The sequence below is a fragment of the Molothrus aeneus genome, chromosome 3, assembly GCF_037042795.1.
Source record: "Molothrus aeneus isolate 106 chromosome 3, BPBGC_Maene_1.0, whole genome shotgun sequence".
NCBI classification, from domain to species: Eukaryota; Metazoa; Chordata; class Aves; order Passeriformes; family Icteridae; genus Molothrus; species Molothrus aeneus.
The window spans coordinates 35,547,702-35,572,743 of NC_089648.1; the positions used below are offsets into that span (position 1 = coordinate 35,547,702).

The 25,042-nt window shown below is 40.4% G+C and overlaps 1 protein-coding gene across 3 annotated transcripts in view; it reads right to left on the minus strand.

The window, feature by feature from the left end:
• The window catches only part of AGPAT4 (1-acylglycerol-3-phosphate O-acyltransferase 4), a 71,688-nt gene that overhangs the window by 11,874 nt on the left and 34,772 nt on the right, over positions 1 to 25,042 (minus strand). For all 3 annotated transcript variants that reach the window (XM_066546680.1, XM_066546679.1, XM_066546678.1), the window contains 5 exons: positions 20,734 to 20,903; positions 12,562 to 12,723; positions 10,289 to 10,442; positions 4,289 to 4,391; positions 2,881 to 2,956 (listed from right to left, as the gene is read on the minus strand). In XM_066546680.1, coding sequence (XP_066402777.1) covers positions 2,881 to 2,956; positions 4,289 to 4,391; positions 10,289 to 10,442; positions 12,562 to 12,723; positions 20,734 to 20,901 — 663 coding nt within the window. In that variant the 5' untranslated portion in view covers positions 20,902 to 20,903. The remainder of the gene's footprint in view (positions 1 to 2,880; positions 2,957 to 4,288; positions 4,392 to 10,288; positions 10,443 to 12,561; positions 12,724 to 20,733; positions 20,904 to 25,042) is intronic.

Sequence of the window (25,042 nt, forward strand, 5' to 3'; positions counted from 1 at the left end):
AGTCCTTGGTAAAGTCAAAGGGAGCCTTTCTAGCAATGGCAGTTAAAAAAACAGTAAAAGAAATAAAAAGAGAAGGCAATGTGCAACCCAAATTGAACTTCTGTCATAATTTGGAACCAACTGATACAGTGCTGGCCATATGTGGAAGGACAAAATCTACCCCCAGCGAGGAAGAGGCATATGGACACAGTACTTACTGTAAGCCTGGAAAAGGAGGGAGAACAGTGTTTGGTTTAGAGCAGCAGCACAATGCCACTGTTTATCTGGCAGGACTCTGTTCAACTGTGTTTGTAGCAGTGACTAAGCCAAAAAAAAGTAGCAAGAACATAAACACAACAGGCTCCCACAGAGCAGTATCTCAGATTGAGGTACTTGTAGGTGACAGCAGACAATGAGGAAAAAACAAAGGAATAAGCTTTTCTCAAAGACTTTCATTCCTTTACTAATGTCAGTATGGGGAAATAAATAAATTAAAAAAAAAAACCATGTCCCTCCATGTCCAGTAACTGCTGGTTTCATTACTCATTCCAATAGCTCTGCAATCCTGATCACCTTGAGTGCACAGGCCTTGACCTCCGTACCTGTGGCACTCTCCAGCCACTGAATTGTGCTACTACAGCATAATTCAGCACATTGTATGTGAGTCTTGAGAAACTTCTGCAAAATTATTAAAATTATTGAGAATAAGCAACAGCACAGGGAACCATAATGTGTGTTAAAATAGGATCTCTGCTTTCCAGTAGCATGCACAGCTTGTCTGACTTTGAAACAGCAAGTGAAATGCTGCAAGCAAAACAGACAAAGCAGGGGATGTGTGTGTATCTTGCAATGAATTACTGCCCTTTGAATAACAAATTTTTACATTATATCACAAATATTTTCTGACTCTGAAGATGACCTGAAACAGAATTAATTTCTGGAAACAGCACCTGGAAGGCACTGCTGTTCATTATCTGACCTAAGACCCCGTTATCTTTTTAAGATGCAGGGCAGAATGGTGAAAAAAAAATTGTATTTTTTACCCTGCAGGTGGGCTTTCATCATCTCAGAACTCTGGAAGAAGTTGTCCCTGTTCTATATTCTGCCAGTGTGATTTTACAAAGACAAGGGCTTCAGTAAACCAGGAATGACTGCAATGAAGTAGTACTCACTAAAGTAAAAGAGCTAGAGAAAGAGAAACGTGCTGCCTTCAGCGAAAAATGAAAATCATCACAAAAAATCCCAAACCAAAACACAAACAAACAAACCAACAGCTCCCCTCAGCCTTAATCAATCAAAAACATTCACATAACCAAAAAAGGTTTTAGTGGAATGGAAAACTGAACACAGCACAATTCACTCTTGGATGCAAAACTTCACTCCTGTACTTAAATAGGAAACCAGAGACTTAACCAACCAGCAAATGAAGTTGTCATGAAGAATACTATGATATATTGTACAATGTAATATTATGAAGGATAGATGTACCCTCTGTTAGCACTAGAAGCAACTGAGTGTTTGCCATAGAGGGAATAACAGAAAAATCCTGGAGTGAATTACTACAACTATGTAATAAAGGATTGAGGAAAACAATCACCACATTCACACTTATGCCCTTGTCTTGCAAACGTCTGAATAGTTCTCAGGGACATGAAACAGGGCTACAGAGTCATGGCAGCAGAAAGTGGACTTGTGCAATGCTGAGCAGAAGGACCATTTACATGTACATGGGCCCGTGGGTAACAGCCTCCTTTTCTGCAAAGGTGCTGGGGCTGTGCCTGAATCGGGTGTTAGGGGCACAAACTCTGAGAAGGGGGATCAGAGGCAAGGGGAGTAGACCTACAAGTGAGGTCTCAAGACACATTTACTTTCCACATTCCTGTAAGCAAGCTGCTTAGAGGAGCTATGAAATGCAGCAGAAACAGGCATGGTTTGACTCTGAGAACTGCCAGGGCACTGTGGATACAGAAATGCTAATGTGGTGTCCTGGGAAGAGCACGACAAATGGCACAGCAGAATTTTGCTGTCCCAGTGAGAGGAAATCAGAGCATAGCTATATTCTATAATTTCTAAATCCATAGCACTGCTGCATTCCAGTCTGAATACATAACTTTGATCAAGGTATTCAAGTAAAGTGAGCTGCCAGGCCCTCATGCCGTGCATACCTATGACTCCTGCTGACTGAAATGGGAGTGCTGTGTGCATTCAAAAAGCACATCCCCCAACGACTATCTCCAACATTCATAAAAACAGCCCAGAAGAAACAGATTCTGGAAGATGGAGGATTCATATGAAAGCATTTGCAAAGGAAAAAAAAAGAAAAAAACCCCAAACCACTGGGCATCTACAAACACAATCATTATTATTCTCTCCCCATCCTATGAAATTAGGAATCTTAAATGCATGCCCTCTTAACCCATAGTGTGAAAACAATTTATCAGCCTGTTCTTTTAATGCTGGATGTCTGCCTTGGTAAAAAAGTCAGGGTAAAACAACGGACAAAAATTTTAATACACTAAAGAATAGATCTTATTTAGCCCACAAACTGCTTCTTGATTTAGAAGGTGTCTTCTAGGGGAAGAAGGTCTTTCCACCAATCAGAAGGCAGTAAGACAATTTTGAGTTTTGTATCCTTATGCAACTTTCTAAAGAAGAGGCTTAAACTGCTCTAAAAAGTCTTGTTTAAGCTTTCTTCCTGTTGCTCTATGTACAAAAAAAAGGAGTCATGATTGGCAGCACAGGATCAAGTTTGTATGTAGAGAAACAGAGCACTTACCCTGAAAGCCAAACAAACCAACTCACTCCCAGCCTCCAAATTAGGACACTACACATTGGAAAGGTCTATTAGCACTAAAAATAACTAGTGGCTTGTAAGTGCTGTCTTGACAAAAAAAATCCAACCTTTTCTTGATACAGTTTGTGGAGCCAGGTAGAACATTCCTGCTCATCTTCTGGGACATCCTCTAGTGGAATCCGCCTGCCAACAGTAAACAAGAGAAATTGAAGAATATTAAATACTTTGACGTTCCTGAACAGCACTCACATTATACAGACAGATTATCTGACAGGAGACTCATCACATTTTCCACCTTTTTTTAACTTGTGCAACACCTACAGCACTTCAACAAGCAAATATGGAGGAGATTTTGAAGGAGTCTGTGATAGTCCCCAACTAATTGCCAAAACAAATTTAGCCATGAGGTTTACCTTGCCTGTAACAGCTTTTCAGGATGTGTAAGCAGCTATCCTGAGCTGAGAACAGCAATTTCCATGCTATGCCAGACTGAGTTGCAGCAGGCTGGAATGGTGCAGAGGGAGACACAGCAAGAGGAAGCCCTCTGCTCTGCTGGAGCCGACCCCCACAGGCAGGGCTCTGTGAACACCATCCAGCCAGGCCATGTACACCAAACATGAGGACACCAGGCTGAGCTACCACGAGGGAAGAGGAATCAAGAGAAACTTTCTTTTTACCCTTGGTCAAAAACAGTTCTGAAAAAAATACTTTTTCAAACAGGCAGAACAGGAGAAGTAGAAAGAAAAGGTCACCCCATTCCACTTCATATTGCTATCCAGGATAAAGGAACTGGACGAGCTTGCTGGTCCATAATAGCTCTTAAGGGGTTATGATGAACTCCTGATCACTTGCAGCATCACTTTTAGGTTCATGCTCCAATCCTACATCATCACATGCTCTGAGTGCCTGTAGCACAGGTGCTGCTGGAAGAACCTCATCTGGGAATTGGCTCTTTCCCATTAAGATAATGGCAAGCCATTAGGGTATTCGTAATTTAAAGAAACCTTAATGCAAAGGAATCCAGGTAATGTTTTTTCCACTAAACAACCCCCTTCTTGGTAGGGAAGGCACAGCTGTCAAATATATCAACAATGACACCACCAGAGAGCAAAGTCTGAGCCCGACCTCCCCCAGAGGAACTGGAACTGTCTCTGGAACTCCTCTGCCAGAGACAGGTATAAAGCAACTCCACCTGAACACTTAGGTTGTGTTTGGTATTCTGGCCAAGCGAGTGAAAAGAGACCCCAGTGCTGCTGCTGAGCTAACACACAAATGAGTAAAAAATAATAAACAAAAAGTTCTCTAGACATTTATGGACTCCTCACATACTTATAATCACAGAATTTTACCAGAAACACTTCCCAGCTCATATGAATTTTTATCTGAAGTTCTGTGAAGCCAGGTTGGTAGAGATCTGCTTTTCTGTTATCTACTTGAAAACATTCCCTTATTTGACCAAGTGTGATTTCAAGTACACACTCCTGCTTAAAAGGAATTAAAATATGGATTACTTGCCTTACATATAAATCTGCATGATATTTCTTTCCATTTAGAACTCCCAGCAATGTTGGATTTTCATTATTTCTAAAATTAAGGGTAGAATCATAGACTGCAGAAACTAAAAGAAGAAAAACAGGTTATGTGTTTACTGTTGTGATACAATGGAAATAAGTAATTTTCTCTCAGACAAGGAGAATATTTAAGTAAGTCATCAGCAATAGCACCACAATTTGAGCTGTCACCAAGGTAAAAATGACAATAGAATATTGAACATGCAGGTTTTCAGAAGCCAAATAACCAGTGACTCTTTCAGGAACTGCACCTGCAGAATGGAAATGTTTGCTCTCCATCCACCCTTGCCTCCTTCCTCATCAGGTGCAGTACGACAGCTTCTGACAGAATACACCTGGGACTTCCTAGGAGTCAAATGGTTGCAGAACGGTTACCTTTTTCAGCTCATTGGGAATCAACAACTGCCCCCTAAATCTGAGGAAACAACCAGGCAGATACACATTTTATAAACAATGAGCAATATATGCCCTTTGACTGAAAACAGGTGAACTGTGTGTGAGAGACCTGCAGCAGGAGGGCTGAATGCAGCCATGAATGGCCCCGTTCAAAGGCAGAGAGACAATGACACACCACATCCATAGTGGGATGCTATGGAAACATGCAGATGTGAGGAATAGAACATGGAAGTTCTGCTGAACAAGACTGTAGCTGAACTTCCAGCACTGAGAAAACTGTGCAGCTCAGGACTGGGTGAGAGCAGTAAAACCATCTGCAAAGGCTGATGGCAGATAAACTAAAAGAGCAGTCACAAGCAGCTGCTATAGGAAAAGCATTCACTGTTTAGAACACATGAAGTGCTGCAAAAGAGTTTATTTGAACACATCCTTAGACACACTATTTTCCTGATGTCACAAAATTACCAGGGAATGATTCATTTTCCTGACACTGAAATCAGTTGTGCATCATGGTATGAACTCTCAGCGCAATGACAGCAATAAAACTTTCCTATTTTTTGTCACAAATGTGACTAAGAAGCATTTTCATGTGTAGCCTGTTGTATTTCAGGCTTTCTGCTCTAGAGTTTTGCAATAATTAATAAAAATGTATGTGTGAACCTTTATTGTGGAACCTCTTGACCCACCTAAGAAGGACTTATTACACAGGACAGATTTGCTCTTGGTTTTTGAAACCTCTCCTAGCTATGAGAGATAAATATGGTTTGGTCTCATTCAGCTCCCAGAAACTCACCACATCATTTGTTACTGCAAAACTGAATTCATAGTGAAGCCTGACTTCAGTGCTGAAAGTAAATCCTGAAAACAAAGGCCAAACCCTTGTCAGTGCAAAATGACTCTGTCCCTCACTAATAACTCCCTTCTTTTCCTACTACAGTTGGGTTCTTAGCTCAAACTCAAAACTAAAAAACAAGACAAAATCTACTTCAGGCACACTACTCTCAATGTAAAATACAAGTATGAAATTACTTTTTAAAAAATCAATTATCTGCCTCAATTTTTAAGCTTCTTAGTGTAGAAGGATTTTACTAATCTACTCTAATTTACTAATCCAATGTAATTGAAGGAAAACAAGAGCTCAGTTTGGTTTATACAGTGTAAGCTTCTTATTTTATTCTTTAATAGCATGAGATTATTCTAACAACAATAGGGATGCAATAAAGCAAAGAATGATATACACAACACTTTTTCTTCCATCTCTTAGAAGGCATCTACATTTGAGTTTTTGTATGAATTGGGTTTTTGTTGAGACACATTGGAAGACAGCTCTCCTGTTCTGAAAAAAACCTTCTGTGGAGATGGACAGTAACATCTTTATGTGCTGACAGTCTTACACAGAGCTTTCCTTTTCTCCAGGGGAAAAAAAAAAGCTATTCCAGTTTCCAACTGGTCTGTAGTTTAACATACAGTCTAGTACCTTTTAATAACACATTGAAATCTTTTGGTGCAAAGCAGTGCCAAACCCAAGACAATGATAGCAATGTGCAGGAGTAAACAGACCTCTGTTATCCAGATGTAACTGAAGATAACTAAAGATTTTAGCTTTCTCATTTTGAGAGTGCAGGAAAAGAATAACAATGGAAGTGTCCAAGAAAAAAGCTGCATGAAATTAAAATCTACCAGAAAGCATTCAAAGTCAAAGAAGCACTAGCATGCTGTGTGACATGCTGAAACAGGTTATCATTAAACATGGATTATGTAATTGCATAATTAGAATTGGACATCTCATGACCTTCTCATCCAAAAGCTGAAGAGACCAGAAAATTCACATTGTAAAACAAGTGAAAAAACCCCTCCAAAGTATCTTGAAAACACTACAACTGTCTCACTCTCAGACTAATACATGCAATACTTGAGAAGTTTTGCTTCAATTGTGTAGTATTTTTTCAAAGGAGTTATATCTCAAAATCTCTTTTTCGTTAAAAACAAAACACAAATATTTTAAAGCTCTTTCTGTCAAAAACCGATTAGGTTTTTGTTTTTGTTTGCTAATCTCTGCCCAGCTTTTTTGTCATCTCATTAACTCTGGGTTTCATCTACAGCATTCTGACAGAGAGCTAAGTACTTAAGAATTTAAGATTTAATTTCTTAACTTCAACCTAAAAAAAAACCTTTGGATTACATATCTAGAGAGGATTTTTCTTACTTTGACTGTCCTCTTAAATTTCACGCATTATTTTGTGGCCATGGTGGATTATGCCAGGATGATTCACTGACAAATCGACCTACAGGCAATGAGTGTGGCTACATGCATCTTCATACTAGCACAAAATGATCTGAAGACTGGAAAAGGGAGAGAAAGGTACACTGGCATTCACTGTACTGCTGCTGTGACACCACCTTGACACAATCCTTTGATTTAACATTTCATTAATTGGGCCAGCTTGAAAAAAAACCACTCATCCTCTCAAACTTCGTTACTTGCTCTGGATGATGAATAGAAACCCACTTGAAAAAAAAATCCAGGACTGATATACAGCTCATGGGGGAACAAAAAGTCCTTGCAATATGCCCAAACACTGTCATACCCCAAAACTCCATGAGAATATCACCCTGGAATTCTCATGCAGTCCCTCTGGGACAGCAGTTCCCAGCATGCACAACTGGAGGAAAAGGTACACAACAAAACTTGGGCTTATCTACAATCCATCGTGAAGTACATTTTTAAGTACAAGTCTTTACTAAATAAAAGCAGCTGAAAGGAACTGCCTGATATACAGCCAGACAATAAAAGTAGTAATTAAATATATCTTTGGCAGTATTTGAGACATATATCTTTGGCAGTATTTGAGACATCTACTTTTACTGTAAGTAATAGATTCATGTCTTAGAAACAGATATGTATTTTCATTTGCTTCCGTGAACAGTACAGGTAGCAAACAGCAATTTATTAAGAAAGTGAACAGCTTCTAGAAATTAAGTTCCTGGGGACTGCATCTGTAAAACCATACTGATAGGAATGGTCACTGACAAAAGTATCAGAACAAGTTCAGAAAATATTAAAAGCATTTCTTTAAGAATCAAATTATGTATGGAGATCTGAACTTCTGAAAGCAAGTTCTGAAGGAAAAAACAATCCCAATCCCATTATCACTTATGAAAGAAATTAGTAACAAGGGAAGGTTCTTTACTTGTTATTTTGCATGAAAGGTATTTTTATTCAAATACATCTGTTTATGCTGACAGATATGGCATCACTGGCACGAAGGCAGATTCCAATATATGCACAGTAAATAAACTCCTTCCAAAACTAAGTTTTTCACAAGAGGTGGGCTTGCCAGACTGATGTCATTAATGTCTATCTCCAACTACTGCAGAATTACTTCTGAACTCTTTCCTGAGTGACTGCAGCAGGTACCATTAAGACTTGATACAAAGTTTTGAGGAGGACCAACCTGTGATCTCTTCGGCCAGGGATGAAAAACATCTACAGCCAGAGAAACCAGCATCTACCCATCCCATAGCACTACAGCCTTTGACAAGCTGAATCACACCCTTGTCAGAAAGGATGGAAAAAAATGGGACAGGAGCTCTGTCACACCCAGCGGTGAACTGGTGCCAAACCTGTGACTTGGCTCCACTGCTATGTCGTGCTGCAGCTACGTCCCTTAGCAAGGCACTCCAGCCAGGCCCACCACACTTGTGGGAGAGCACAAAGTGCATCAGCCTAAACAGCACAGCTCAAAATGGACTCAGGCAGCTCAGCACCAGTTTCTTGCTTTTAGAGATGCACTTTTAGGGATATGACCTAATTTCTAGATAGTATTACACTTCCAGATCATGGACTGTCTAAAGAGACTGCCACTACATTCTCTATTCAAAAAATCTGCATGGACTTATTATCTGTACATAATAATGCTACATGGAGTTCTAAAAAATAAGGCATTGTTTTCAGATGCTCTTCCTTTTTCTGAAGGTATTTCAAATATTTAGGGTACTAGTAAGTGTTACGGTAGTGTGTGGCATGAATGTCCAAGACTTTTTATGTCACTTGGATATCCTAAAGTTGTTTCCTTTTGGAATGTTTTCCCACAATCAGCTGCTTGTCCACAATCATGCCCTATTTTGCTTACATTACACACAGCAGTGAAAAGAACAAAACAACCACCAAATAACCTGTTCCTGATTCCCAGCTCAGGGCATTAGAGGCCACAGAGTTTTGACTCAACCCTTCTTCTGTGCCTCAAGTCTACCATCCCCTGTTGTCCCCTCAGCAGAACAGGCACCCTTATTCCAAAGGCAAGCCTGAACTGTGCTCTTTGGGGGGTTGCTGGATGCTTCACGTAACCTCCTCCATGGACCAGAAAGGATCCAAGCTATGCTATCCATCTTGGGGGTGGAAACTTGTGGGTGCCTGGAAAGCTACAACAGTGGTATGATCTACCTGGCTTGCTAGAGGGTATTTAGAAAAAACACAAGAGGTAGCAAGCCAGCTGACTGGGAAGCTTTCCTTACAGGAGCTATCCCAGATATGCCACATGAAAAAACGTCTTCAAGGACAAAAGAAGTTTTGACATTAACTTCAGTCAAGCTGGAACATTTTCTTCTAAACCAGAAACCAGTTATTTCTTTCTTAAACATCAGCCATCTAACACACAAATCTACCAGATCTCTAAGACTCTGTAACACTACAGCTACTTAGCACTGTCTTTCTTGTGCCCATGAAGTACACAGCAGAAGACTGACAGTAGTATTAGAAAAAGAATTTGATAGATAGTATTAGTCAAAGAATATCACTTCAAAGGCAACATGTGCAAAATGATGTCACTTTAAAGTTGGCAAATGCAAGTAATCAGAAATAAATGGGGAGCTCAAAACAATATTAATAAAGAAAAAGTAACTCGTGTTTTATGATGTAGAAACTGTTAATGAATTTCACCTACATGTATCTTCAGTCAAGGCCTACTCCCCTTCCTCAGCTCCATTAAGAAACTCAAAAGAGCAAATCTATACAGAAATTTAAAGTAGAATATTTTTGGACTTTAAAATTGCATTATTTGAGGTAGTCATTTACCGCAAGAAATTATTTTAAGACGCACTGCCTCAGACTCTCTACTGATGCATTTGCTTCATTTAGAATAGAATTGCTTAGCAAATACTAAGAAACACTGTTCTTTGGCAATAGGTACAAAATACGTAACAAAATACGTACCAATTGGTACAAAATATGCAACTGAGATTCCTCAACAAAGAGTCACAGTTAACAAAACATAACAATAAAAATTAAAACCCAAAAAAACCAAACAAAAAACCCCCACAAAAAACCCCAAAACAAAACAACAAAAAAAACCCCAACCAAAACCAACCCCACAAATTGATTCAGGATTTTGCTATTAAAACCAGAGGCTAGTGAAAAAACCAGATGCTTCTGAAAGCATCCCAGGATTTTTCTGCTAGGACACACACTACAGGGAAAAGAAAAGCATGGCAAATTGTCAGCAGTTAGAGGAGATAACCATTTAGCGTTGTCCCCTGTGACTTTCCTTACCTACATTTCTCAAACACTGCACGGTGACAGCAAATCCTTTCGTTCGTGGCAGGAGGTGGTACTTGAGCTTGGGCAGACCTTTGGCTTCAGCTACCTTCATGCTGATCTGGTGCTTCTGTTCTGTGAACCTTGTGCCCTCACAATGAATCAGGAACTAAAACCAAGACAGAACTACAGTCAGACAGAAGCTCAGGTCTTCTGCTGACTGAACAGAGTTCTCTCAAATTCCCACCAGAACAACCCAAATTAACACTGGTAGCTGGGACACATGTAGCCACACACACATTTATGTAATTTACCTGACTGAGGTAACAAATCCCAATCAACCAAAAAAACCCCCCAAAACCCCAAATCCAACCTGCTATCCAGTTTGAATCTCAGCCTTTAGGCTTTAACATTTGCTCTGCTACTTGCCATCAGAATGACTTGGTTTCTCTGAGTCACTCCATCTCTAATAAGCTGTTAGAAAACACTCAGAACTTCCTCCTGTTGCAAATCTCTCTCTGATGGTAAAGTGTTCAAATATCATGGCATCTAAAACTTGCTAAGTGTCAAAACCAAACACATTTCTAGGAAATGCTTCAGTGCCCAGCTTGTTTGCCCTCACTCTAACCCGCCTGCTTTCCCTATGGCACTTGAGGTCCATGGAAAACTTCAGGCCATAACTTTGATGGCAATGAGACAGCTGTTAACAGATGTAAGGCAGCACATGCAGGACAACTGAAAGGCCCATGCTCTTACGAACTAGATAGAAGAAGTGCTCAGACATGAATAATTACAATCTTGCCACTGGCAGGCAGGGGGAGAGCACATAGATCTTTGGAGATTTACCACTGGCTCATCTACTTTCTGCCAAGCATGAATGCAAGCTAACACATCAGAGAGCATTGCCAAATGACACAAAGTAAGTCCTCATAACCCACAGCAAAAATGTAGCCAAAAAGACAGTGATATTGAAGAAACTAGCCAAGCAGCCAGCTTCAGTTCTAGCTCATCCAAGAGTGCTTTTACTCATGTATTGCATGCATAATGTCATTCAGATTGATGAGACACAGAGGAACTGATGAGAAAGTCTCTCTAGTTCACTTAGCATGCTTTCCTTTCTCTACTTTCCAAGGTGCTATTCTTGTGCCTTTTGACATTATGTCATCATACAAAAGCAAATTAGAACTCCACACTGCAATAACCCCAGGTGTACATTAACAATTATCTCCCTTACATAGGTATAGCTCCTTTTTAGCAATCCCTCTACAAGAGAATCTACAGGATGGTGGTGGCTTGTGCTCACTGATTAGAGCTACATGTACAGAAAAGTCACAGGGCACAGGCAAATCTCTGGAGAGAAACTAAAATCCCAGAATCACCCCTTTGCTAGACAGCCTCCTGCCTGGAAGTCACATAAACCCTGAAGCACAGGGATTAGTTTTGATTGCTTAGCACTCATTTAAATCAATGACAATTAACAAAAGAAATTTGTTTCAGAGCATGAGAAATACAGCATACACATCTTCATGAGGAAACAGCAATAGTTTCTGTAGGCCCCAGGGATGCTGCTTAAGATTCCATTTCTTCAACTGAATTGCACTCTTGCCATCACTAGCTCAGAAGAACTCTAATTTTTATGATTTCTGAGAAGAGAAGAAATTCAAAGGCTTTTCATTCTCAGATAAAGAAATGCCAGGCAGGGTGAATGCTAAAAAATTATGGTGATGCAAAAAGTAAGAATTTCTTGTTATTGAAAAGTGACACTAATCCTCTCCCTGGAACAGAGACAATGGCTATATCAGGCAACTTTTCTGACCAGGTGGCTTCCAATTCTACTGGGCCATGTCTGACCAAACACCTTCACAGGAATGGCAAAATCACAGGGAAGGAGAAAATTCTAGTATATTAACTCTGCACTCTAAGGTGAAAGGAGAGCTAAGGTAACAAATATAGCTGATGCTCTTCAATACAGCATTGTCACATGCAGTTCTTAGACAGCCATGAACCCTTGCATCTACCCCTATCCAGTGCCTGTAATGAGAAAACCACAAAATTTACTGAGTGCATCACAGTGCAGGTATTTTTGCAGTAGTATCTGCAGGGATAGGAAGGAAACAGAGGGCACAGAATATGGGAAACTCCAGAGAGAATTCAGTTGAGAGTATTCTCCTGATACTCCCAAGGAAGCTAATGAATCAAAAGTCTCAGGAACAATCTGGTAAGCATCACGTATTGCCTGTGCCTCTCATTCCTGTTACCTCACACTCCATTTGTTAAGCATCACTCACCCAAAAGTTTTCAGGGTAGTCCCGGAGATTGAGCAACTTCTGGACCACAGTTTTCCGATCTTCCTCCCACTTGCGCTTGCAGAAAACTATCTCTAGGAAATACCACATCCAGCCAATGATAGGCATGTAGGAGAGCTCCTTCTTTGCAAGCACTTTGGAACTCTGCAAGACAGAATCAAAGCAAGACAAACAGGGTTAAACCACTTAAGAGTGCACTGTGGGTACGGGACTTGCATAGCTAGACACAAAGATATCCATTTATATTGACCAGACCCAGTTCTGGTTTTTTAACACCAGTGTAAAAGCAAAACAAAGAAAAATAAGTTTCTCTCATAGGACAGAAAAGTCAAATCTAATCTCAGGTATCTGCATGGAAGACTTCTAGAATTAAATATACATGAGTGTGTGTTGCTCTCTCCTACGCAAACAGTGAAACCCAAAAGAAAAGTCAAATTCATTCAAACATGGAGGAAATCCATGTAAATGACCTGAGCTGTATCAATCAAAATTCTTAATTCAATCAGATCCTGGCAGGGGCAGCTCAAGTTCCTTTAAGATACCTTGAAACTATACATCTCAACATGGAGGGGGAAAAAAAAAAAGGCAAAAGGAAAATAAAAAGCAGAGTCACAGAGCCACTGCAGCACAACATACTGATGCTATGCACACATGGTTTACCAATAGAAGAAACCTTAAACACTAGAAACAAAAGCAGCAGTAAGAATACTTAATTTGTGTTCAGTTTGTTTATGAAAGGGCATACTTAGAGTAGCGAATTTCTCATCAAAGCATGCTTCTGGAGTAGGAAAAAACAAAAAAGCATTCTTTCTGTCTCATAGGTGTGACAGACACTGAAGTGACTGGTCCAGACACTTGAGAGGAAGTCTGTGATTTATAAAGCATTCACCATGTTCTGTAAATTAATCCTACTCCAGAATTTAACTCTGTGATCATTTCAAACTAACATCCCCTAGGGCAGGAGAACTGATTCCATGTGCTCCTTTCCTGTCTTCCAAGCCAGCCCACCCTGGTGAGCTGTGTTACATTTCCCTTGGTTATTTAATCAATGAAATGGCACATGTGTTTCATAAAGAAATTGTTGCTTCAGCCTTTCCTAAAAAAAAAGACATTTCCTTAGAAGAAAGATGGGAGTAATTACAGTCCAGTTTCTGACCATGATATTTTTATAAGCTAGCCCAACAAAAAGCTCTGCAGATGGATTCCAGGACATGGAATTTGACTAGAAATTACTGTAGAAGTTACCATCAACAGATAATAAATAAAAGGAAATATTTATTTTTTTAGTCACTCTTGTTCAGTTGGCTGCTACAAGAAGAGACTTGACCTAATTCTTTATCTCAGATCATTTTTTTCATCTGCTCTCCTTCCCTGAGAAGGAAAATACCTTAAATAATTAAGCTATCTAAAAGCTTAAGACTGGAAGGCAAGTGCACATCACACAGCTTCACCAACAACTATTACACAGAAGCAGAACAGAGGATGACAGAGAGTTCCATTTCTAAGAATGGGGGAACCATCTCTATCAAATGATTTAATGCTTTGCAATAATAGTGCTCCCTCTTGAGAATTTGAGAACTTCATAATTTCAGTGATGGGCTCAGATCAGGACTCCAAACCCACTGCTCCCTAAGAAGCAGCTGCAGTAATTTCAGTTTCAAGCCATGTTGTACATTAGTGCCCATTACATGACAGCAGCAACACTGAACCCAGCCTCCTCTTCCAGCTCCACAAACTGGGCACAGAGAAACAGGCTCTCCTTTTACCACTTTCCTGCACAAGGAGGCCAGCAGCAGCCCTATCACCACCAACCCCACCCCACAAAAGAGAAGAAACCTCAATATGTTCTTAAAGCTTATTTACAGTAAGTGTTCAGTGTCATAAGAACTGCCATAACCTAACCTAAGTGTACTCTGTGTAGAGTGCACAAAGCCTCCAGAACAGAGTGTCAGAAGAGACAATGTAATAGCTGTCCTGCAGACTTTAAAGTGCAGAAATTACAGTCCAAAAAGCTAGCTAAATGACTATTTCACCATATCTATTTTCTAATCCTTTACATATTTTAAAAACAGCATGAGTTACACAAGAGGCAGGAGAGAAGTTGCACCTGGCCCAGTAAAACCAAGAAATGATACTGTGAGATAAAGTGAGATACAGAACACAGGTAGTGTGTTCTGTAGCACAGGTATAACCACGTAAGCACAACAGATGTCTGAACTCCTCCCTGGAGCACGTTCTTATTCTTTCACTGTGCTGATGCATTTTTAAAATTTAAAAGCCCTCTTTTAGACACGTGTTTGTATGACTCCTTAGATGCACATAAAAATCAACTAAATCACCTCACACTATTTTATGCATCCATCTGTTCTAGCAGTAGAAGGAAGGCTAACAACAGAACTAATTAGACAAAGGAAACTCCTCAGTGCATTATGCTGGCAGGGCTGTTCTTGTGAGGGAGGAATACATTAGGCCTCCCCTTGGAAGCTGCCCTGTATCCTGGGGAATGGAGATGCTGCAGAGCAGAGCCACAGAAAGGGACCTGGGAGTTCTGGTCACTGGCCAGTTGAACCTGAGCCAGCAGTGCCCTGGCAGCCAGGAGGGCCAGCCCTGTCCTGGGGGACATCAGGCACAGCATCACCAGCCAGGCAAGGGAGGGCATTGTCCTGCTCTGCTCTGAGCTGGGACAGCCTCACCTTGAGTGCTGGGGGCAGTTTTGGGTGACACAGTGTAAAAAAAACATTGAACTGTTAGAGAGTGTCCAGAGGAGAACCACGAGGATGGTGAAGGGCCTTGAGGAGCAGCTGAGGTCACTGGGTCTGTTCAGCCCAGAGGAGACTGAGGGCAGACCTCAGTGCAGTTACAGCTTCCTCATGAGGGGAACAGGAGGAGCAGGCACTGATCTCTGCTCTGTGGTGACCAGTGACAGGACCCAAGGGAATGGCCTGAAATTGTGTCAGGGGAGGTTTAGGTTGGATATTAAGAAAAGGTTTTTCACCCCAAAGGGTTTAGCACTGGAACAGCTCCCCAGGGAAGTGATCACAGCACCAGCCTGACAGAGTTTGAGAAGAATTTGGACAATGCTCTCAGACACCTGGTGTGATTCCTGGGGATGGTGCTGTGCAGGGCCAGGAGTTGGACTTCATGATCCTTGTGGGTCCCTTCCAACTCCACATGTTCTGTGATTCTGTGATCCCTCTTACAATAACTAGAGCTGTTTTGTTTCAGTCATCTACCCATGCACAGCTCATGTGAAAGTACCTGGGGGGAAAACTGCAACTATAATATAATTGACTTCAGCCACTAACTTTTCCTTTACTAAAGTGCTTTGGTAAACATGTGACAGTTGCTTTTAATATTCAAATTCAGCTTGTTCAACAGAAAAATAACCATTAAAAAGTGCTGATTTATTCCATGTAATCTGCCTTCTTGAAGGAAGTCAAACATTTTCAGTGCTCAGAATGCTGTAATTTCAACAGATGTTGAACGAAATTACCACTGGACAGGAACAACTTAACTACAATACTAACATTTTAATCCAGGTTAATTTATTTTGGCCAAGTTTGTTCAAATGAAATACCCATGAAGTTCTCCTTCATGAATGACTGCACCAACATCATCTTTAAAAAAGTATTTTTACAAACTTGCTTTAGTGCATTTGATCAACTGCGCTGTCAAAGAAAGAAAATCATGATTCTACATGTCCAGCCGCAGTTATTCAACACCTCTGGTTTAAAGAGCACAACAAACAGCATGAAATCAATGTGAAAGCTGGAAGTGTCCAACAAAACTTGTTCCTGAGTTTTAAAACAAGTTCATTGTAGTGCAAACCATTAGCAACAGCAATCTGCCTTGTAAGTTACTTGCTCTGCAGGCTCCCTTCAGCACTGACCTACTTTCAATGATTCCAACTGCTCTACTTTTGAAATATATCACTCCTTCATATTATACTCTCTGGGACATCATGATGGCTAGGTATGTTTCTTTAGTCACTCAAAGCCATCATTCCAGAAATTTAGTTATGCTCCTAATTCCTCATGCTTCATATTGAATAAAATTTCTCCATGTTGGAAAGGTAACACAGACTTACCACTAGTAAGCCTGATTTTGTCCCTTTACCACTTCAAATCTAGTTTAAAAATGTGTGAATATATTAAAATGCACAAACAACCTGCCCACACACCTATTAGTCTCATACAATAATATAAAAAAGTATCTTCTCACACCTACATTTAAGGCCACACTCAGCTTTTCAAACAGCAAGCTTCAACATAAGCAATTCTCAAATAAAATTAAGTTTCCTGACATATGGAACTGGTAGTTAAGGTTAAAACCAGCAGGTTTTGCTTTAATTTTTACCAATATTAATGTCTTCATCTCAGACAAATGGCTGTTAAAATTACTAACAAAGCTATTTTATTGCTGCTGTGTCAGACCAAGCAACAAAGCAGTGAATCCAGGCAGGGAGCATAATAAAGTGCTTTTGGTAAGAATCCTGAATAAGAGCTCCCTCCTCAGAACTTGCCCATGTCCTGATTTTGAGTTCTGGTGTCCAGTTGGGTCTTTTTTCAAGAGAATGATTAGCAACACACCTTGAGGAAAGTAAAGGCTACTAATGCATTTGAATGGGGACACAGTGGTAAGGCTGTCCCAGCTAATAAGGTAAATCCTAGGACTGGAACGTCACAGGCAGGAAAAGGGAAGGAAACAGCAGAGAACCTCACATGCCAAGATCTGAGTCCTTAGAAGAACAGTCAGATTCACAAACCTAAAAACAGGCAAGAGAGACTATGCAACTCCTACTCCATCTCCCAGAAACAGCAAAAAAAACCCAACTCCTAAATCACACTGATAAACCAAAGCCACACTGATAGAGCTTTATAAACTTGTAGGGATTATGGCAATTTGGGTATAAGGAGAAAGCCAGTCCAGGAGAAGAGAGACAAGAGAAAGAGCAGAGAAATGCACAAATTCGATGTTTCAATAAGATCAGAAAAGGCAGTTTTCAAAAGGGAAAGCCTTTTTTTTTTTTGGGAACCAAAGGGGCAAGACAAGTTTAAGGATGTTTAATATTGTTTTCAAATAAACAAAAACAATGTCTGGATTTCAGCTGCAACAGAGCCAATTTTCTTCCCAGTAGCTGTGTTTTGTGTTGAGGAGGAGAATAATGCTGACAACACACGGATGTTTTAGTTGTTGCTAAGCAGTGTTTACACTGCATCAAGGACTCTGGCTTCTCACCACCCTGCCAGCAAACAGACTGGTGGACACAAAGAGCTGGGAAGAGACACAGCAGGACAGCTGACTCAAATAGCCAAAGGAATATTCCATACCATTTGATGTTATGCTCAGTATATAAACTAGGGGGAAAGATGGCTGGGGACCGCTGCTAAGGAATTGGACTGTGGTGAACAACTCCATTGTGGATCATTTGTTTTATACACTCTGATTCTTTTATCACCATCATTGATTATCATTAATTTTGTCCCTTCCTTTTCTGTCCTATTAAACTCTACCTCAAGCCCAAATTCCTTCCCCTCCCTCCCCCAATTCTCTCCCCCATCCAATGGGGGGCAGGCAGTAAGCAAGTGGCTGTGTGGTGTTTAGCTGCCTGGATGGTTACACCACAACAACCAAGCAAAAAATTACAACATTTAAGGGCTTCATTAAAGAAACGTCCTAGCTGTAAAATACTGAGAGTTTGAACATGCTTTTGACACTCTAAAGAGCTGCAGGGCAGAGCTGGATGTCACAACAAAGCCATTCTGCCTGCTAAAGCCAAGCACTGTCAGTTCCAACTCCTTTGGCTCAAAGATGTCTTCACCTTCTCCCTCTTCCCCCTCCCCAGTCATCTCTCCCCTCTTCACTGGATTAGTTAAGGCAGAAAAGAGACTGAAAGAGTTTTAAAACATGGCCAAACAGGGCAGACAAGCATCATAACAGACACAGGAGACTGCATGCGCCAGATTTCCTTTTCAGCAGCAGCGGACATGAGATAAGCTGAGTAAGGTGTTGGCTGGTACCCAAAGTTTGCATAGAAACTTCACGGAGTATACAATTAAACATCATTAAATATAAACACCCATTGGCTCACAAAGTCCCTGAGCTACAAAACACCAGAGGCTGTGACACCTCAGAAAGGCCCCTGTGTACCTGACTCTTTCCTACAACTCTTTTCCTAAACACCAGCCTTTTAAAGGTTTTTGTGTTCCTAACTATGCTGCCACACCATGCCCTGAAACTCTGCACAAGGGAAGCTCATGTAAGGCAGCACAAGTCACCAACCTACACTCCTCATCACTGCACAATCACCTACCCTTGCACTGGCCCAAGACAAGTACCAGTACAGCAATATAGGCAATCCAATCAGGAAAATCACTGTTTGGTATTCTTTATGTTTTTGGTTTTTTTTAACATGGCTTAAGAAGAACTTGGGCTGGTTGCCCCAAGAGGGAAATGCACTGCTTTGTTAAGTAAAGACATCTATGCAAATGAGAGCACATGAAAACTATTTCTTCTGGGAACAGTTTCTGGGAAGTAAAACCACAGTACATTTCTCAGGACTGAAATAGTTTTGTGTTGGTTGTTTGGGTCTTTTGTTTACTTGCTTTTGTTTTGCTGTTAAAGAAAAAAAACCTCAAAACCACAACCAGCATATATCAGTTTCTAAAATAATCCTAAGATTAGCATAAATGCAAACTGAATAATATATGCAAGCAGCCAAAAAAAGGAAAAGAATCTTTTCAGTTAGTGCAGCACAGTAATTTCAACAGCTGTTTCTACTTTGTGGTTTCCTTATGTGTAGGTAACAACATAAAATACTAAAACAGAAACCTTATTAACTTGGAAAACTATTAAAAAAATTGCAGCTAGCAAGATTCCATCCAACTACAAAGCAACAATGTAAAACAAGGTATTTTTTTTTTTTTAGGCCCCTATTACTTTGTGCAGAAGCAATCCCTCAATTTTTTACATTGGTGTTTTCTGAAGAAGCACCTGACCCTCAAAAACACAGCTTTAGAGAACTGAGGGCATCTGGCTTACCAAATTAGACAGACTGTACTTCAGCACCACTGTTTTTTTGCACATACACTTGCCTGACAGGAACAGGTTTCCCTACATTTCCTACTGTTCCATGCTATCCTGCAGCTCTGTACTCAAGTCCTAGATAATATGGCAGAAGTTACTCAGAAGCCAACAGCCATTTTGGTTACACAAAGAGCCTGTAATGCTTAGGTTCACTTTCCTCCCCTTTTAAGGCCCCGTTTTTGTTAAACAGACTGCCATTATTCTAATTTGAAAGTGACAGGAGTAGTGCCTAAATGTCCAGAAAATGCAAGAAGTCCAAAGGGAAGGCCACAAAAATCAGAGGTTCACACAATCCAAGGTCAGGACTTTTGCCAGCGGCCAGTATCAAAGCTAGAAGGATGCTGAAGAACACTGCCAAAATGAGCCACTGGTTTTCTTCCTTATGAGGGAGGAACTCTTATCTAAATCCTGTATAGACAGAGAATATCATCACCATCACAGAATGAAGTCAGGCTGGTTTAGATGGGGGCTTGAACTATCCCCATGATCTGACAGGGGAAACAAAAAAGCAACCCAGAAAACAAAGGCACATGAACCCCTAGCTTAATGCAGCGGTGTATTCAACCATGAATAACTCATTCCTCCCCCATCTCTTACTGCTTTTAGCTGGTCACTGCTTTCACTTAAGATGGCTGCTCTGTCATTCTGGGAGAGGCAGGCTACATCATTCAAACTCTAGCCGTGGATTTGTAAGGCTACACTGGAAAAAGCAAACAAATTCTGTAATTAAACTGGGAAAGAATCACGGGCTAGCTCATCTTTGTGCAGCACAAGGAACTGCAATAGTTACTTAGTAAACACACAGAGAGAAATAACTGTAATGATCTCCACAGGTTAAGAAAATATTTCCTTCATCAGCTTTAACTGCAATGCTTTTAAAATAGCTGTGGTTTCCTGAGCCATCCTGTCTCCACATACTTGCACTGCACTGCTTTAGGTTCACCTCTAATTTTGGACAGCAGCCTAGTGAAATTTGAGCATGGATCTGTTAATTCAAAAACACAATTAACTTATTTTGCTGTTTTTTCCACATCCAAGGACATTTATCTTATATACTAAGTAACTCACCCCCAAGACCCCAAATCTCTCACAAAAGTTCCAACCACAGAGAAAGTCAATTTCAAAGTTGTGATTAAGGATTACGATGGCATTCTCCTTCCCGTACTTGTGGTAACTCTCTGGGTCAGTGTAAAGGGTGCAATCGGTGCCTGACCACCATTCCAGCAACATCACCATCTCTGAAACAAAGAATGAGAAATATGTGAATGCACACAGTATCTGCAAAACCACAGATCAGTAATGTGTTGAAAACATCAGTCACCTCAATGGCATGTGGCAAAGAAAGTGCTGTAATGAAGAACACGTAAGAGGGCTGTTTAAAACACAGCTATCTTTACAAGCTGGAAAGTGATTTCTCAGCAGTATCCTAGTGACTATCATATGCCTTTCATTTCCTATTTGCTTGTTCCATTATCAAGCACAGGCTTGTACTGTACACTTTGTGTTTGTTTTGCTTGGAACTTTAAGTCTGACCACAAGACTTGTGAATCAAACCTTTATTTAGCGAAATCACTCAGGTCTGGGGCACAGGAAATTGAGGTGAGTCAGTAAAGCCAAGAAACTCGGAGAGCTCTATCTCCACAGAGATGGAAAATGAAAACCTGAAAAAAATGGCTCTCCTAAAGCAACCCATGTCTTGAGCTGGGAGTACCGTGGGACTAAATGAAAGCTGGCTGTCTGAGACTGAAAAGGAGTTAAGGGACACGTCTGCCTCCTGACAAAGCTGCCAGGTAAGTTCTGAACCAAAGCAAAGGTCTAATGCAAGGGGCTATTCCTTGTTAAGTGAAACATATCTCTCTGGTGCCACATGAATGCCTCTGCTGGAAGGATGAGATATCCAAGATGCTGTCCTGGCTTAAGACAAGCCTGAAGGCACCAAAAATGCTCATTCACCTCAGGAAAGATCAAAATCAGGCCGGTCTTTGAAACATATTTGAATTCCTTTCTACTTTGGTCCCCTACTGGTCCCATCTACTGACAGAAAACATAAACCAGCTAGGAACATGTCTACATTTCCAGCCATCATGAGTAAAATTATCTGCCTGAAGCTCTTGGATGACATTGTGCTGTACATTGGAGAACAGGCATTAATGATCTGAATGAATTCTATCTAACAGTGCTACAGGCAGGCTAACAGACAATCTCTATTCAGGTAACATTACCTTAATATACCTTAATAAAAGCGTGTTTATGATACAGATAAATGATTGACTTGTCAGTCCACTTGCTTACTTCTAATCAGGGAATGTGACTACTACTGCAGCAGGAGTACATTATTAATTAATGCATGCTATTATGCATCAAAACAATAGCCTGAGATGCGGAGGGAGACCTAAAGTGAGATATGCCAACCAGGGAATGGCAGATTTCACTGACTGCAAACTAATTTTTCAGTGAAAACCAAAGATGTTCACATCTCAGCAAGGCAGCTGTGAAGATACAGAAGCAAATACCTTGAAGACTTCCCCTGCAAAGTGCTGCCTTGTGAAACACACTAAGGTCATGGATTTCTATTAAATTTATACTGGAAATAAAAGCCCCCCAGTCCCTGAAACACAGCAAAATTGAGTAATAGCTGGGGAAAAGAACCATCCCACATTGTAATGTGCAAACTTTTGTGGAATCTACAGTCACATCCTAGGGCAGAACACCATCACAGAAAAGAAAGGGAATTAGTGACAGGATTCAATCTTTTGCTTAACTAGGAATCCAACTAAGAGAAAAAAATGACTGCCATATGACTTTCACTCTTTATAACACCTCCTGCCATTAAATCTATTCCCTGGGAAAGAAAACCAAACAGCCAGAGATGACAAAGGTAAGGCTGTCTTGACAAAAAAAGCCAACTTTACCTGAGAAAAGTTCTCCCACTTCAAGTGTGAATTTTTTATTTATTTTATGTTTTACTAAGGAATTTGAACAAAACTAATAACATATCGTGAATCTTACTATACAGGTGTGCCACATGCACAGAGCTCTTCAGTTTGATATATTCAGTTTCAAATACATTCCAAAAAAGCACAAGCAAAATTATTTCTAGATGTGCTTTGATTTTTCAGGCTTCATATAAGCAGGATTTTTGTTTGAATAAATACTGCAGAAATAGGTCCCTATCCCTCACCTCACATGCCATTTGTCACTGACGTGCTCAGGCAGCTGCTGCAGAAACACAAAGCAGGCACTGAACACCACTGTATTAAAAGACAGTAAATACCATCTGCCAGCCTCTAATTTCTTAACATGTTTCTTTCCCTCATCTTCCCTACTCCTTCTTTCCCCCCTCTTCCTATCCTCCTTTCTCCTTGTGGATCTCATGCAATGATAAGTAGTGTCAGTTTGTGCTACTCTTGCATTGTGTCACCAGCTTACTTCCACAACCTTGCACAGAAATTTACTACCCAGCAACCTGCTGTGTGGCTCAGCCACACAAGGTCACCCATACACACTCTCCTCCCTCCTTCACAGTACAGAGATGATCAGAGGAAGCTTCTTCCTTTGTATGCCAGTCATACTGTATGAGCAGAAATCAACTGCATAGAGAGTAGGAAAAAAGATTCTTTTGCCCCTTTAATGAGGTTTTGGAGTTTTACCCCCAAAACTGAGCTGATGAATACATATTCAACCACATTGTGAGGGTTCCTACCTTTCAAGCAGTTCCCACCTTCAAAGCAATTCCTCCAGTGACACTGCCAAACAATTAAGGCAAAGGAAGAGGAAAATCCAAAGGAACTTGAAATCTCCACTCCTTGCTTTGAAGGCAGACTCCTTGCAGTGCATTACAACTAGCCTCAGAAGAAGCTGATGGCAGAGAGAAATAATAACTTCAAATGCTTAATATGGATACCCTGTGTGCCTAGGAATTTTGAGCTTTTCTACCTCTCTGAAATAAAAAAACCACTCATCCTGCTTCAAAGAACACCCCTACCTCCTGCAAGAGTAGTTAGTTTCCTTGCCCTTCACTGCACAAATCTGACCTGCTCCAATGCCAGTACTTCCAGAACTAGTAACTATGAACAAAATCTCCAAGGCAGAGCTGAACTGAAGTCATTAAATGAAAAACAGCATTTAAGGCAAGAAGAGAAACACACAGAGTTTACTGAGACTTACACCTCAAAGTTTTGCAAGAATGAACCACTAAAACAGTTAACACTGTTATTCTGTAGAAGGTGTTAGATATTCCTTTAGGTAACTGTTCTTGATAAGGACCAGATGACCTGCTGTGGCTCCTTCTAACCTTATCCATTCTGTAATTACGGGATAAACATGGAAACATTTGCTTACAAGATTAACTATAACTTACCTATTTTAAAGTTTCATTAAAAGCATAATTCTGCATTAACTCAATAGGAACAATAATTTGTAAATTCTCAAGTAAGTGCGCAACCTTATTTAAAGAGCTACAGAACTGTTTCCCTCCATGACATTTTTCATTTCCTTTAATCTCTTCATTTTCTTTAATCTGTGTATCAGGGCAACATCAAGAAAAAGAACTCAGAAAATTCTTATGGGAATAAATAGTAAAAGCATAGCAAACTCTCCCATACAAATAAAAGTGTAACAAATGGGCAAGCTGTTGACCATTATTTCAAAGAGCAAACAGGGTGAATGGCTGCATGATGAATGACTGCACTGCCTACAACACTGGGGAAAGCATCCTAAAAAATGCAAAAATAAGGCTAAAGACAGACTGACAGGTAGCACAGTCCAGAGTCTGTGCCTTGCAATAACTTACTACCTTTCCAGATTTTCAGACTACACCTATTAGGGGCACTTCCTAAGAATTTTTCATAGAATGAAGTCTACAGGTAACTAAGAAAAGCAAGTCTATATCTTTCCTAAGCTACCTAGAAGCCCTCTGTGCATCACAGGCAGGGTTAAACCTCTGAATTCACTGCAAAGCTGCCTGAGACTTTTTCTAAATACTTCCAAGTATTCCTTACAGAGGCTACTCTAGTGTTTCATTCTGCTGTCTAACCTGACCAGGCATTTATTTCTGGTCTCTATTTCCTTCTTCTCTGCAGAAGCTGCAAGTAATTTTGAGGAAAACTTGAAGGCAGGAATTCTGCTTGCATTGATTAGGTACATGAAACTAGAGCTCAGAGCTGAATATTGCTACATGTCCACAGGAAAAATGTTTAAAATAACTTATTTTCATAAAAAACCATATATATCTTTCCTGTGAGGGGCAACAGAAACTGGTTCTTGGGGGGAAAAACCCCTGCAGTTGGAAAGTCAAGCAATGCCTCTCTCCCTTCCCCCAGATAAGTGGGAGGTCATACAAGAAACCCAGCCAGACCAAGCATCATCTTTCCAGCTT